This window comes from Onychostoma macrolepis, chromosome 10 (assembly GCF_012432095.1).
Source record: "Onychostoma macrolepis isolate SWU-2019 chromosome 10, ASM1243209v1, whole genome shotgun sequence".
Taxonomy (NCBI): domain Eukaryota; kingdom Metazoa; phylum Chordata; class Actinopteri; order Cypriniformes; family Cyprinidae; genus Onychostoma; species Onychostoma macrolepis.
In genome coordinates this window covers 18,712,988-18,729,110 of record NC_081164.1, presented here as the reverse complement: position 1 = coordinate 18,729,110, position 16,123 = coordinate 18,712,988, and the positions used below count along the sequence as shown (strand labels likewise).

At 39.4% G+C, this 16,123-nt stretch overlaps 2 protein-coding genes across 4 annotated transcripts in view; both read left to right on the top strand.

Moving 5' to 3' along the window:
* Positions 1 to 6,902, top strand: part of sez6a (seizure related 6 homolog a) — a 53,861-nt gene extending 46,959 nt beyond the window's left edge. The window contains 7 exon segments of the mRNA XM_058789246.1: positions 2,078 to 2,274; positions 2,632 to 2,826; positions 3,642 to 3,833; positions 3,989 to 4,183; positions 4,290 to 4,325; positions 4,415 to 4,523; positions 4,613 to 6,902. Coding sequence (XP_058645229.1) covers positions 2,078 to 2,274; positions 2,632 to 2,826; positions 3,642 to 3,833; positions 3,989 to 4,183; positions 4,290 to 4,325; positions 4,415 to 4,523; positions 4,613 to 4,775 — 1,087 coding nt within the window. The 3' untranslated portion in view covers positions 4,776 to 6,902.
* Positions 6,903 to 8,063: 1,161 nt separating this feature from the next.
* Positions 8,064 to 16,076, top strand: phf12a (PHD finger protein 12a). 3 transcript variants are annotated; one of them, XM_058789201.1, is made up of 15 exons: positions 8,064 to 8,564; positions 8,797 to 8,978; positions 10,508 to 10,580; positions 11,124 to 11,550; positions 11,639 to 11,759; positions 11,872 to 12,001; positions 12,130 to 12,294; positions 12,380 to 12,523; positions 12,609 to 13,197; positions 13,275 to 13,391; positions 13,860 to 14,003; positions 14,086 to 14,184; positions 14,259 to 14,341; positions 14,425 to 14,563; positions 14,745 to 16,076. In XM_058789201.1, exons 1-15 carry the CDS (start codon positions 8,499 to 8,501, stop codon positions 15,098 to 15,100), a joined length of 2,835 nt encoding a protein of 944 aa, XP_058645184.1. In that variant the 5' UTR covers positions 8,064 to 8,498; the 3' UTR covers positions 15,101 to 16,076. The 3 variants fall into 3 exon arrangements, with proteins under 3 accessions (XP_058645184.1, XP_058645182.1, XP_058645185.1); XM_058789199.1 differs by having other exon boundaries at positions 8,065 to 8,564; positions 11,872 to 12,004; XM_058789202.1 differs by having other exon boundaries at positions 8,066 to 8,564; positions 11,872 to 12,004; positions 12,609 to 13,170.
* Positions 16,077 to 16,123: the final 47 nt, after the last annotated feature.

Genomic DNA, 16,123 nt, shown 5'->3' with positions numbered 1-16,123 from the left:
CTTGATTTAAGTGCAGCATTTGATACAATAGATCATGACATCCTTCTTCAAAGACTTGATCAAATAGTTGGTTTTCAGGGATCTGTACTGAACTGGTTTGCTTCCTACCTTAAGGACAGATCTTTTTCAGTGAATCTGGGAAACTATTTCTCATCTCGGGCTAAAATGTCCTACGGTGTTCCACAGGGCTCTATTCTGGGTCCTCTTCTTTTCTCCTTATATATGCTTCCACTTGGTTATATTTTTCAGAAACATAAATTATCATATCATCTCTATGCCGATGATACTCAACTTTATTTTCCTATTAAAAACAATAACTGTTCTATGTCTACTCTGTTTGCATGTCTTCAGGACATTAAATACTGGATGGACTTAAATTTTTTACAGTTAAATAATGATAAAACTGAAATAATGGTGTTTGGTCCAACAGCTGTGTCCACTGGCATTGTCAAGCAGCTTGGCCCTCTGTCATCAAATGTACGTGATCATGTTAGAAACCTTGGTGTTGTCTTTGATCCTTTCTTTCAGTTAAGATCAATTGCTAGAATCAAGAAAATGCTTTCTATGAAGGACCTTCAAACTGTAATTCATGCGTTTATAACGTCAAGGTTAGATTACTGTAACTCACTTTATCTGGGTCTGCCTAAATCATCTTTGAACCGACTGCAATTGGTCCAAAATGCGGCAGCCGGATTATTGACTGGCACCAGAAAACGTGAGCACATTACCCCGGTTCTCGCCTCTCTACACTGGCTCCCTGTTCAGTTTCGTGTTGATTTTAAGATTTTGCTTTTTGTTTTTAAGGCTTTACATGGTTATGCTCGTCTAGTCAATTTCTTCTTTCGGTTCCTCGTTCACATTTTAAAACGAAAGGTGACCGGGCTTTTGCTGTGGCAGCACCTAGGCTTTGGAACAGTCTTCCCCTCCACATTAGATCTTCTCCTTCTCTTTCTTTGTTTAAATCCGCTTTGAAAACCCATTTTTATTCTGTATTTTTTAATTCTGTTTGAGGGTGTACAATTTTATTTGTCCCTTTGTTTGTCTTGATTGGGTATGTTTTTACCTTGTTTTATATTTGTTGTACAGCACTTTGGTTGCAACTCCTGTTGTTTTAAATGTGCTTTATAAATAAATAAACTAAACTAAACTAAACTTATTGGTGGGTTTTGGCACCAAGAAAAAATAAAGTAAAATTAAAAGTCCTTTTTTTATTGCTCTGACATTCTGCCCTTTTTAGAAGCCAATGGTCCACCCGTCATCGAATCTTCCTGAGGCTGAGTGTGACATTATCTCTGCACCCAGAGCCTCTGTGTCCCAACATGCATCATTAGCTCAGCTTTACTGGCTTCTGCACAACACTATCTTCCAAACTTACCCTCCAAAACGCACACACACACAGGCCTAAAAGACAAGTCTCTAACAATGAGCCTGTTTGTTGGAAGAAGAAGAAAAATAACATCTCAGTCCCTCTCAGCTGATCATCAGGACATGTATATGTGTATTTAACTCTGTAAGTCCTCGTTGTACTCCTGTCTTTTGTCAGACTGTGAATATTAACACAGCTCATCTGTGACCTTCCCAAACAACAGAACCCGAAGGGCTGACAGCTGTGTGACGGCCCTAAGGGCTCTGCCTCTCTGCATTCCAACATTACACTAAATAAATCTCATTTCTTTGCAAAATGTCACTTCCCCATTGAAGAGGTAAATGCAGCCTCCCGATAGATGAGGGAATCTAAACACTGGCCTTTATTGCCATTTAGCATGACAGAATGGAAAACATGATTGATTTTCAGCGTGAATACTGTTGTGTAAAATTCTGCCTAGGCTGTGTAATTTGTTTTCCTCTTGCATTACTCATGTTGGCTTGGAAATGAAGATGAATTGCAGAATGACATCAGCAAACCATCTGGGAAAAAATGTGTGACAGATTCTTATGTTAGAATGCCACCATTCTTCTTAATTAAAGGGATAGTTCACCTAAAATTAATAATGTTCTGTCTTCATTTACCCTCCTTTTGCTTTAAAAATGTTTGAGCTACATTAATGATGTGCATTCATATGTGTTGTTTTATTAGTCTTCGTCTGGGAAAGAATGACCTGTTGACCTTTTATGATGGTGATGACCTCACAGCCAACATCCTGGGCCAGTACAGCGGTTTTCTTCCTCGATTTAGACTCTACACCTCTACAGCCGATGTGACCGTCCAGTTTCAATCTGATCCAGCCTCCAACGTCTACGGATACAACAATGGCTTTGTGGTGCATTTCTTTGGTAAGTGGCGTTATGAGAATGTGCTGATCATCTTTACATTCTTGTTTGTTTTATTTGTATGTACAGTAATCAGTTTACAGTAAATATTAGTACATTAAGGATCAGTTATTGACATGTCTGTTGATCCAGTGCCTAAATGAATCATGTTTGGGCAGTGATGGTCCCCCAGTGTCTGAACAAGCAGTAGCAGTAGAGGTGCCAACCTGCTTGGCAGTGCCCATCATTGGCAAAGACTAAAGACTGAGATGGGCAACTGTTTTCTCACAGCGGTCTCATTTACATTAAAAACTTAATGGTAAAAATAGAGAAATCCCAAGACCCAATGTCGCTTTTCTCCTTCCTCCATCCAAATACTAGAAGTGCCACGTAACGACACCTGTGCAGAGCTGCCAGAAATCCTTAATGGCTGGAAGAGCACTTCTCATCCCGACCTGACCCATGGCACCGTTATTACCTACCAGTGTTACCCAGGCTTCCGTCTGCAGGGCTCAGAGATCCTGATGTGCCAGTGGGATCTGACATGGAGTGGAGACGTCCCCGTCTGCGAGAAAAGTAAGAACTAACATCGCACTGAAAGGTCACAGCAGATTATTAGTGCTTAAATCTAAGAAAACTTAATTAACATGCTGATAATGGCTGCATAGATTTAAAACTAGGTCAGCTGCCACTTACTGGTGAATTAAGGTTACTACAAATAATAACCTCCCTATAATGACAGATGCAGAGTAAACGGAAAGTACATTTTCAGAAACATTAACTGGAAGGTACCTGTGTGAGTTTAACAATGGTGATTTGTTGGTTTAAGGATATTTGATAATAACTAGACTGATTTTCTTCTTGAAAATGAATATTATATTTGAACTAATTCCCATAAAAATTTCCTCAACATATTGATGTGCATCTCAGTGAAATGAGCTAAAACCTCTGCACAAATGCCTTCTTTTTAAGTAATTAAATGAACTATTGACATAATGTAATATTAATATAATTAGTTAATATTATTCATTAATAATATATACAATTATTAAAAATCATTAATCTTTTAACCACCCTAGTTCACGTTTAAAATCAAATTTAGATTTATAAATGTAATATTTATAATTCATATTTATGTGTTTAATCATCATTATTATTATTATTTTATTTTTAGATATATTTATTTATTTTTAATACATTATTAATAATAATAATATTATTATTATTATATGCTATAAAAAATGTTCTGTGCAAAACATTTCAGTTCCAGTATAGTTTTGTTTCTCTAATTTTTTTTTTAATAATTTTTTTTTTTCAGTGTTGGGGAAATTAAAAATGTTTTCTGTGTTGTTGTTGTTTTCGTGTTTTTTTTATTTCTGATATTTGCCTAGTTGTGTCATGTGAGGATCCGGGGCTAGTGGACAACAGCCGGAGACTGGTAAGCGGCTCTCGTTTCGCTGTGGGATCATCCGTGGAATACATTTGCAACAAAGGATACTCACTTTCTGGCCCAGGAGTGCTCACTTGCTACAGCAGAGATACTGCAGACCCAAAGTGGAGTGAAAGACTGCCCAAATGTGTCCGTAAGTGATAAAGCATATGTGCTGTTGCATTTATTTCTCAGCATTACAAGAAATACAACCCTAAACCTGACACTGTACTGCCATCTAGTGGACTTCAGGATTACTGCGTCCCAGCACATACACTCCAGCAGACTGAAATCTGTTTTTTTCTGTAGCTGAAAGATATGAACCCTGCAGTAACCCTGGTGCCCCCTCCACGGCCATCCAAAGTTCAGAGACAGCATTCTTCCAGGCAGGAGAGACTCTGAGCTTCACCTGCCGTACAGGTTATGTGCTTCAGGGTGAACCCACTATCCACTGCCTCCCTGGACATCCGTCTCAATGGAGCGGAGCGCCACCCATGTGCAGAGGTACGAACTGCTTTCTTTTCAAGTGGCATATATCTTACAGTACGAGTTTTAAAGCACTGTTTAATGATTCAGGTGTCTCACAGAAGTTGTTACTGGTCTTTTTCAGCTTCGTCAAGAAACAATGAGGAACACAAATTGAATGGTGACAATATTTTTAGTATTAACAAAACATTCATCATCGTATTATTATTATTTTTTTTAAATGTTCCACATTACATGTCCACATTACAGCTGCTGATTCAGAGTTTGACGTGGAGGGCGTCAACATGGCCATCGCAGTTCTGATTCCTGTAGCGGTGGTGCTGATGCTCCTCCTGGTCGTTTTCCTCTGCATCTCAATGTAAGTTTCAAGGGCAGGGAAAAGGACACTGTGCTTATTGTTTTGGGGTTTGTTTTTCACCAATAAGGTTTTTTTGTTTGTGTCTGCAGAGCTCAAAGCAAGACTTTTCAGCTTCCTGGCTCGTCATCTCTACCATATGATAACATGACAGAAGAATCTGCATTTGACAACCCTGTGTATGAGACGGGAGTAAGTATGGATGCCATGAACCTCAGAGACGTGGGCTCTCACAACACCATCGTCCTGTCCTGATCAACCCTGCCTGCCATTCTGTCATTCCACCTGTTATTTATGACATTGACTTGGTCTGCAGAACAAATAGTGCGAATAAACAGAGTTAAATGGCTAAACAGCAAACAGAGAAATATGCTTTTATTTTAAAGGCCAGTATTTATACTTTAATGTAGCCGTATCAGTACCATGTAATGGCGCTACTAAAGAATTAAGGACACGATATATAATAAAACTGTCTTCATAATTTAGTGCTTAATGTTACATAAAATCTTAAGACTTATTTTAATGTCTTTTTTGTTTTAATATTTCAAGTTCAAAAATTGCTGCTGTATATTCATAACATACTAAGGGTTAGAATAAAATATGTCAGGTTGCAGTGGAGAAGGAAAGTCATGGAGTCCCTCATGAAAACATTCATTTTAGATGTAAAAACCCATTTAGGCTCGAGGCTGTGGGTCATCGATATCTAGAACTCAGCAGGTGTGTGTGTGTGCTGGTTTTTGTGGTTTATGGGGACAAAATTTGTATAATAACATGGGTATGACAGAGGTATTACAATTTGAAGGAGGTTTATGAAAAGCTTAAGGCTTAAAAAACATACTAAATGGTGTTTTTTTTTTTATCTAAAAACGCAGACAGTTTCCTGTAAGGGGTAGGTTTAGGTGTAGGGTTGGTGTAGGACAATAGCACATACAGTTTGTACAGTATAAAAACCATTACGCCTATGGAGAGTCCCCGTAAACCACTAAAACAAACGTGTGTGTGTGTGTGTGTGTCTCAATTTACCCTCTTCATGTTCTCATATTGGATGTTAATTCTTACTAATACTGGAGTACCTCATAATAACCAAAAATCATCTCCTAATCATCAAGTTACCGAGTCGCTGATATCTGTTGAATGTGAAAAATGTGAAATATCTGTTGAATGTGAAAAATGTCCAAATTCCACTTGAATGATCATACAATTATTAATGTTTAGTTAAACTATATCTCACAGGACTCTTGTTTGTGTTTCAAATCATTTATGCTCACATGTTCATCATTTTGTGTTTCATGAGTTTTCTCTCTTTTGATTCAAATAACAATAAAATGCTAATGAAGCTCTTGAATTAGCTTGCACATTGTACATTTATAAACTTATCAAAGCTACAATACCATTCAGAAATTTAGATTAATTTTTTTTATTTTAAAGAAGTAGTGCTTCTCAGCAAGGACGCATTCAGTTGATCAAAAGTGACAGAAAAGACATTTACACTGTTACAAAAATGCATAATGGTTTCCATAAAAAATATTAAGCAGCACAACATTGATAAAAATAAGAAGTGACTTTGAGTACCAAATCATATTATTGCATATCTGAATGATTTCTGGAGGATCATGTGACACTGAAGACTGAAATAATGGCTGCTGAAAATTCAGCTTTGCATAACAGAAATATATTACATTTTAAAATATATAGAAAAGAAAAGTTATTTTAAACTAATTACATTCTAAAAATTTTCGGTTTTACTGTATTTTTGATCAATTAAAAGCAGCCTTGGTGAGCATAAGAGACTTCTTTCAAAAATATTTTAAAAATCTAACCCCAAACTTTTAAACAAATTATAATAAATGTGATATTTTTTAGATGTATGTCACTTCCAAAGCTGTGTATTTTTTTTTGCACAATGTTTTTTTGCTTCAAGTACAACTTGGATCACCAGCTGTATTTAAGTGGGCTCTGAATGAAGACTTTGAACGTTACGACAAAGAGGAACTACTGTACTGAAATTTGATTTGTTTATCTTTTCAGGATGCAAGGCAATACGAGGTGTGTATGTAAAATTCACCTGTCTTTCTTTTGGCACCTCTCCCTTTTTTCTGCTGGGCTCCTGTAAATGTATTTTTCTCCAAGACCTCTGCCAGCACATTAATGATGGTGGACAATAGGGTGTTATTTCTGTAGCACATCAGAGCCTGAGGTTTGTGTTGTACTCTTTTTTTTTTTTGTTTTTTGTCTGGTGAAATTCCCCAAGGCTCACACCTTGAGGCTGGACTATATCAGAATGCACTGGAGTCTTTGTTTCACATTGGGGAACCACAGAGGTGGAAGCTGCTTTCACCACATGCAGCAAAACCTATGAGAGTTGGGAGAGTGAGAGTCTTGAGTTCCATCTGCACTCATGATGGTGATAAAGCCATTTCTCTATATATAACACTGGCACTGTCGCTGCATGGGGGCTTATTTGCAGAACACTTTGTAAATAAACGGTCTAAAACTACATTATGGTGTTGTGTATTTATTATGCAATATAGTGTGTAGCTGTCGAAGTTTTAATTTAAACAAGACTGCAACTATTTACTGAACAGGATCACAGATTTATCTTTCAATCGTTCTACTGCTGATTATTTTTATTCAGATTTTTATTAGAATAAAAATGCATTTTGTTTTCAATACAATCCATTTTATTATTTATTCGAAATACTGAATATCTATGAATGCTAATTTATTCTGAATGCTGAATTTATGTAAATATGAAAATTAATCAGATCACACATATTTGATAAATATATAGCCTACGTATTATATACAACATAAATTAATTAATAATTGTTCACCGCCATTGTTCAGTGCTCACTGGAGATTTTAATATTAGTTCATTCCAAACCATCATAATGAAATTGTTTCACACGTTGCTTCGTGTCACGCCGGCGACAAAACGGACCAATCAGAGGCCAGAAATTTCCCTCACAATACAAAGAGGCTTCGAACACGTAAACAAACCGGATAATGGCATCTGCTTTCAAACCCTCGCCGGTTGATGTATTAAACAAGCTCCTCACTCCCACAAAAAGGACATACTGACGGTTCCCACAATGAGTACATCGACAGAGGGCTTTTATTAAGAAGCAGGAAAGAGCAAGATGGCTCCACTGTTTACGGGTAGTGATGCCGGACCGCGAACGAATCGTTGTTCTGAGCCGGCTCCTTATAAAGATTCATTCGAACCGATTCGCAAAGCGTTTGTAAATCACTCGATTGTAAACAATGGATACTTTACCCAAAACTTAAACATCTGTCATCATTTACTCACCCTCATGTAAATTACAAATGAATTCATTTCTTTTCATTAATTACAAACGAATTAATTTACCATAAACCATAAACAATGCGAAGTCATTCAGAACAGTATTTAAAATGTTTATTATATAAATATTTATTTAAAAATTAATTAATTTATAAATGTTAATTCTTTATTACATCGGTAAATTGATTCTACTGAACCTGTTCACTGAAGCGAACCGATTCTCTAAATGAATTGGATTCCCAACGCTACTGACGGGGCGACGCATGCGCACACGGGTTTGTGCGTCAGTTAGCGCGAGCGTTCCTTCATCACAACAGAGACGCTCCGCCGTTAAGTCGTTCTTTTACCGGGAGAAAAACGTCTGGTTTTCGCCGCTGCCAGTTCCTCGGAGGATTTGTTCTTCGGGGGGCTTGATGTTTGACGTCTTTCCAACATGGACTTAATGAAAATTTCTGCGTCTTTATTATTCCTTCTCTTGCCGGGCCGGAGTCTCGCACAGCACCGGGGATAGAGGCCTCCGCGCGCCTGCTCGATTAACGGAGAGCCCGCGCGGAGCCACAACAAACACGGGCGGGAATCCCACGGCTGTTTGGAGGTCAGACGCTCTTCATCTGACAGGAGTCGGCGTGTAACGTAGTGGCTGAGGGAGACGGAACCAGTTGGGGCTGGTGTTGATGTGGGGAAAAATGGAGACCCCGACGATCGTGTACGATCTGGATACCTCCGGCGGGCTGATGGAGGTAAGACAAACACGCTCGTGCACTCGTTTATTCCTCTCTTCACTGTCCGGTTAACATTGTCAGTGCCGCCGCTAACCCGCTCTTGTTCGCTAATGTCATCCATTCCACAGGCTCCCTTCACACGGGCGCGCGCGCGCTCACGGTCACGGCCCAACAATGGCTCCAGCGGCTGATGTGATGTAAGACGCGGGCAGATGTTTCACTAATGAGTTTCTGAATCTGTCTCTTGCAGCAAATCCAGACTCTGCTGGCGCCACCCAAGTCTGAGGATGGAGAGAAGCGGACCAGGAAACCGGACAGGAGCACCAGGAGAGCGGGCAGGGCCACCAATCACGATACCTGCGACAGTTGCCGGGAAGGAGGGGACCTGCTGTGTTGTGATCACTGCCCCGCTGCCTTCCATCTACAGTGCTGGTGTGTGTGATGCTGGAGCTGGGACAAAGCTGGGCCCAGGACTGTGATGCTTGTTTAGTTGGGACACATGCATTACAACTAGACGTCCATTAGATTTGGCTGTTTCTTCTTGCATCTCCAGATGGAACATCATGGGTGTTTGAGTTTATTTATATGCTGTCTGATGTTTCTTGCACGAGCAGGGAAAAGCTCTAGCAGGGAGCTGATAAATAATCATTAACCATGGACATCTGAAGGCCACGACCACGTCTCTATTATGGAGAGACTGAGATTATGAGATGGATTTTCCTGAATCGTCTTGAGTCAGTTTGTCAGATGTTTGCACATCTGTGATGATCGGCTTTGTTTATTAATGTCTGCGTGAAATGAAAATTCGCCGTATCTATTTTCTAAATGTGTGTTATAGATTTTATTGTAAACAATTCATCCGTGCATGTTTCATTTTTTTTAATTGTTAAAAGACAGACTTCTTTCTGATGACGTATGCAGGGCTTCTGCCTAAACTTTGGCCCAGCAAGCTTTAACGCTCATCTGCCTCCATTTTTGAGTGCAATGTCCACATCTTAAAATCCAGTCAACAACTGATGCATAGAACCAAGTTCCTGCCGTACATTTTTTTTTCTTATGTGGTAGTCTGTTACACGCGGATGTACGTCACAGTTTGGAAGAAAAGCTCTGTCACTATTTCTGTTTTATTGTGACTGTAAACTCACTTCGTGCCGTAGTCGGTTAGCTGCAGTGGAGGATGTTTGAATTTCGATTTCCCCTCCGTATTTTTTCATTGTTTATTCTGTCTGTTTGGGAGGTGAAATGATTCCATGTGTGCTTGAGGAGAAACACATGCAGCTGGTGCTGCGTGGCCCATGGGCCACTGGAAATCTGCTACACTGGCCTTCATTTGGGTAGTCTCTAGTAAGTTCCAGAGTTTCTGGGATTGATCAGATGTGCTTCAAAAAGAAACTACATCAGCAAGATCTCTTAATGGGTTTATGTGTTATTAGATAAATCAGTAATTTGAAAGAACTGTGGGAAGTTAGAACAGGTTTTTATTTGCAATATTTTTACCTAGTTGTTGAAGTTTATAAAATCTGAGAGCCTGGTGCTTTTAGGCTTCATTACGGATTCTACCACCTACCGTCAGTAGAACAGAAGTGTTTGAACGTAGATCTGTTTGCGCATGTGCAATGCATTAGAAAACAGAGACTCCTTTCTTACAGAGAGAGGTATTGATTTACCCTCTCAGTGCCGGCCGGGTATAGATGGTTTATTCAAAGTTGCCTCTATTAAAACATCTCTTGCATAGGTGTTTAATGTGGGCATGGTTTTAGAAACTGCCAAAATTATAGTATCATTAATATTTCATTTTTTTAAATTTTACATTCAAAGTAGGCTAAAGTATAAAGTTGGTCTGCTGTCCCATTATCATTCATTGTAGTATTGAGTGGCTGTAAATACTATATATGTGTATGTTTGCTCTGTGCTAAATGAAGCCTGTAGCTTTACCTCTGACTTTGTTTACATTTCCTCAGTAACCCGCCATTGAGCAGAGAAATGCTGCCCCCTGGTGACTGGATGTGTCATCGCTGTTCGGTTCGCAAGAAGGTTAGTGTCCTGTTATGAAACAACCACTCATGTTATGTGAAGTTTTAAACTTGCCCTTAATTTTTTAATCTTCCCAAATTTGAAAGGAGAATAGTTTATACAACAGAGAAGCCTTAAAATCTCCCTGCAGTTTTCGGATAAAATAAAATGGTGTAACGTATTTTACATTAACATTATTAGAATATTAGTAATATGTACTTTTTATAACTTAATAAAATATTTTAAATTATTGTTATATTGTGTAATTGATGTTATTGTTATTACAATGTAATTGTGTAATTGTTATTATTATGTTATTATTGTATAGTCATACTGAATGAGAGAAAAACAGGTTTTCCTTCTTTTTCATCCTTAGCTAATCACATGCATGATTATTAAATATTTACCGTGTTTGAAAATTCTTTATACTTTAATTCTACAACATTTTTGTAGAATATGTCAGTGGGTTGCTTTAAAAAACAAAAAGAAAAGAAAGAAATAGGCCTTAAGTTTAAAAATGCAATTGACTTGTGATCATGTTATTTGTATATTGGCTCTTAACAGAAAAGGGAGCAGAAGAAGGAGCAAATTAACGGTCTGTTGGAGCGGCAGCTGGGGAAGCAGACGCCTTCTCCGGCTCCTGAGCAGGAATGTGGGACATTACGTCTGGATCCTTCTGTGGGGTCGGGTGGCACAGGGCTTCGGGCCGCTGTCGCTCAGGTACGACTCTTGGAGAGACGACCCAGCAGCCGACCTGCGACGCCCAACTCCAACACTTCTTCCACAGACACGCCCACACCATCTGAGCAGAACGACATGGAGGAAGACCTCCTGGACGTGGAGGATGAGGCCCAGGGTTCTGAGCCTGAACTCTCAAATATCACAACAACCCTCAAAAGACCATTTGACCTCCTAATCGCCGCTGCCATGCAAAGGAACCCTACGCAGTTTCAGCTTCCAAATGACCTCACTTGCACGACCGCACTTCCAGGTACAGGACTTTCTGATCTCACTTTAAAATAGTGTGAACAGACTGTATGTGATTTTAAGATTCAATGCATTTGTTTTCTTCGTCTCAGGCACCAGCAAAAGGAGACGAAAAGACGAGTTATCAGCCAAGAGCATTAAACGTCCACAACATGAGCTGGACCATTTTGGACTGGTTCCACTGCCGGTGAAGGTGTGCTACACATGCAGCAGGTACAAGCTTTTATAAATGTATATATGTTATTTTACTTTTATTTATTTATTTATTTTTCTAAAGGACCCCTTTTTAGGATGTTATACATTAATAGTTGTCCTTTTCTCTCAGGAGCTGTCGATTGGCTCCACTGATCCAGTGCGACTATTGCCCTCTCTTGTTTCACATGGACTGTTTGGACCCGCCTCTCACTGCCTTCCCTACAGGCAGGTGGATGTGTCCCAACCACATCCAGAACCTGGTAGTAAGGAAGCTTGTGTAAAACAGAACCAAGATTTGTGTATCTTTTGAATTGTGACATTTTCATATGCTAAATTAAAAAAGACCCTACAAACATGCCACTCATTCATTCTCCTCCTTTCCTCACAGCTGAACCAGAGAAGCTTGACCCTCAGCAACCGTTGCCAGTTATTTGACCAGTTTCAGGACCGAATATCCCAGCATGCCGTCAAACTTGACTTCCTGCAGCAGATACATCGGCAGCACCCCCCTACACGGCGATCGGCTCATGCCAACAGCAGAAAGACTCTGAAGGTGATCTGTCCTCTTTTAAACTCACTGTTTGACACCAGTGATTGACACTTGTGATGATTTTGAAATATTGCTTGATTAATCGCAGGTTCCAGATGCCATAAAGTCACAGTACCAGAACCCGCCTACTCTGATGGCCACGGCAGGAATCCGTGAAGGGGAGCTGATCTGCACCGGCCTTCCAGAATCTTTTGTCCCACAGCACTTAGCCAGTGAAGACGAACAGTGTCAGGTGTGTATAAGCAGCCGGCGGTTTGCTTCTGCTTTTGAATTCAGTATTTTTTCTGAACCAGTGTTTTTGTTATGCTTTGTTGTAGTGGCTCAAAGACGTCATCTCGCTGCAGTGCAGCATTATGAGGCATTTATGGAACAGACAAACATCTCCTTGGGATTCAGAACACACAGTAAAGACTGATCTGAAACTCAGAGACTCTTGCCAGAGTGCCGCCTCAATGGGCAGCCAGAACATTGCTCCAAAAGTTTCCTGTAGCTCATGTACTGATGGACTGTGTCAGAACTGTAAGACCACAAATGGCCCTGTAGACCGATTGGTTCAGTCCAATGGAATGCAGGGTCCTGATAGAACCCAAGAAAACACCACTGACCATGAAATGTCCCGTTTACACACGCCAACTCAACCCAACCGTGCCAACACTGAAACGGAAACCAAGACTGAGAGAGCCAGCTTAAAGTCCTGTAGTGGCACAGAGGTCCCTCCTCCTGCTTGTGTCAAATCTGAGCCCAGCACTCCATCATGTGACCATGAGAAAACTACATCAGTTTCAGACACAGCAGCAGCAAAACTCTCAGGCTCTACTGTATGTTCAGGAGCACATGCTGTTAAACCACAGAAAAGCATCTCAGACACCGGGTCAAAAGGTCAGAAATCTACATCCTCTTCCAGTGGTAAATGCCTACTTTTCTAGTTTGATTATTACATAGCGACGCTTTAAAAATATTGATTGCCTGCTTTCTCTTATCAGATGGGAATGCTGTTTTGGATGCTGTAATGGCAGGCAGTGGTGATGTCTTCTCTTGCACAGAACCTAACATGCTGGATCTGTCCGGACGAATAAAAGACATCATGCAGAACAGCGGAGGTGGGTTTGTGTGTCTCATAGAGGAATCTTGTAATCTTTCTGTTTTGCTTTTCAAGTTATGTTGAAAAGATATCGTAACTTTTAGGAGTTCATAATCCTTCCTAGTTTTAAATCAGTAGTTTTGTGTATTTTTATGACTTTGGCACTCCCTACAGTTAAGTGAGTGAAATTAATATACCGCTGTCATAATTACAGTTGATAGCTATACATAAAGCTGCCATAAATCAGTCTGCTACTCTTTTTTTCATAGAATTTCATACATGCTCACCAAACTTACATACTTGAATTTAATATTTAATAGAATACATCTGCATGTTTGTAAGCCTGCACAATTTGGATAAAATGCGTGTTATATATCAAATTGACTATAAAATAATTATTATTACTATTACTTAAATTATATTAATTAAAACACTTCAGAAGGCGGCAGCATTTTGAAAGCATTCTGAAACCCTGTTTGTATTGCAGAAGTTGAGCTTGGCTCATTGGATGAGAGATTTATCAAGCTCTTAGCATGGCAGCGGATTCAGCAGCTCTTTGAATCGAAAACCTCTCCCTTTGAGAACAGTTCTCCTTCACCTGTGTCACCCACTCACAGGAAACACAGTGAAGGTATGAGATTCATTATTCGTTATGCTTTTTTTTTTACATTTGTGTTACCATCAGTGAATGAATTCTTGATGTTTCATTTCAGCCCAAAACAGGGAAGTACAGGCAAGAGCTTCGTTGTGTTCGGTCTCGGGAAAGGGAATGGCTGTAAATATGTGCTACAGGAGTCTGTACATCGGGACAGGTGATTATCATTCTGTGGCTGCAGGAAATGCGTCATCCTATAGTGTTCAGTACAACTATGTTTTCTCATTGCAGGTGCTGATATGGACGTGTGCCTTACAAACTACGGGCATTGTAACTACGTTTCAGGGAAACATGCCTGTATATTTTATGATGAGGTATGCGATTTTAAACATTTAACATGCTTTAAGCACAAAGGAGGTCATTTACGTGTACATACATTTGTTCTCTCCTCCCCCAGAATACAAAGCAGTATGAACTGCTGAACTACAGCGAACACGGGACGACCGTTGACAACGTGTTATATTCCTGTGACTTCTCTGAGAAGATGAACCAGAGTCCGTCCAGCAACCTGCTAGCCAAAGTGCAGAACATCATCCGTGAGTTATTTCTCTTCCTGTTCCAGACTAGAAGTTCTTTAAAAAAAAAAAAAAAATACATGAATTAATCATTTAAAATAAAGTAATTAACATGCATTTAGAAAATAGATAGGCTGATTTCCATTTCATGACAACTTTAAAAACAGAGTAAGCTTCGATATTAACTCAAGTGTGTTTGTAGGGCGCTGCAGGAAAAAGGAGCAGGAGGAGTCTGCAATGGGCGTGGCTTCGACAACAGAGGGCGGAGTTATGAGCTGCCAGTCCCACGATGCTCCCATCACTCCCTGTAACTGTAAAAACAGCGGCTCCAGTTTGATTGGAGGCAGTGGTGCTGGATGGGAAGGCACTGCACTCCTCCATCACGGAAGTCACGTCAAACTGGGCTGCTTGCAGTTTATATTCAGTATCACCGAGTTTGCCAACAAGCCGCTTAAAGAGGAGCTCACCACCTGCAGCCTCACTCCCACACCTGGCCAACCGGGGGAGCAGCTGAGCAAGGTCGCACCTCCTCCGCTCCAACCCAATCTTGTAACTTAACCCTTAAAGCATTGACTTGTACAGTTTAAACAGTTTCCTAATTATTTAATTGTTTATACACTTGCATGAAGTGACTTTTTTCTAGTTTCTTTCAGACTCTTTTGGCAGGTTGCACATTTTCTTGTCTCAATACAAGATTTGCATTTTTAAAGGGAAACTTTGATCATCCTCTATGCTCAGAACAAATGAGCAGTTTTCACACGTAAAAAAAAAAAAAAAAAAAAAATCAAAACCAAAACATGTTCTATTTTGTGCCAGTAACAATAGTTTTTATACAAACATGAATTTTCTTTTTTTCACATAAAAACTGAGCTTTTATTTATGTATGTCCTTTGGAGCGCAGTCAGACCTGGTGTTTCTTTAGCGCGACACGTGCAAAGAGACTCATGTACATATATGTGTAAGTATCTATGTGAATAGCCAGAGATCCACAGGATTCAGTGTGCAAAAGTGCTCCAGTTTGTATTATTTCTGTTGTGCACTATTTGGTTGCTGTTCAGTCCTTTTATGTGTCTGTTTCATGTGGTTCTGTAATTAGTTTTCACCAGGTTCTTGTGTCAAACTATGTAAATACAAACCAGATTTTAAATAACATGCTTTAGAAATCCTGTTAGCTTGGGTTCATGTGTCATGCTTACTGATTCAATCACGGCCTGCTCTTCTGCAAATATTCAGATGCCTGCCTTGTGCATGATACAATATAGTTGGTTTAAGAAAAGGGGTGCTATTTAAACAAAAAAAAACAGACTTACATTTTCATCTAGTGTAAGATTGGATAAGCATGAATCGGATACATTTACAATGAAGGACTGACTTAAACAAGGGGTTTCAATCTTTTAGACACCACTGACACCTAAAGAGACCATTCTAAAATTTTAAGGGAGCTGTATATATTTCTTTTATAAAGACCCAATTTATACTGTGAAGTAATATAATAAATGTTTTATATAATAAATTGTTTATTTGTTGATTTTAATCCATTTTATTATTTATTTTATGCCAAATTTGTATTTGTATCTTTTT

What these genes read in the sequence shown, in the direction of transcription:
- phf12a (XM_058789199.1), top strand. Translation starts at nt 8,499, where the DNA reads ATGTGGGGAAAAATGGAGACCCCGACGATCGTGTACGATCTGGATACC. An exon ending in GCTGTTCGGTTCGCAAGAAG is followed by an intron (nt 10,581 to 11,123) that starts GTTAGTGTCCTG and finishes GGCTCTTAACAG; the next exon opens with AAAAGGGAGCAGAAGAAGGA. An exon ending in CATCATGCAGAACAGCGGAG is followed by an intron (nt 13,392 to 13,859) that starts GTGGGTTTGTGT and finishes TTTGTATTGCAG; the next exon opens with AAGTTGAGCTTGGCTCATTG.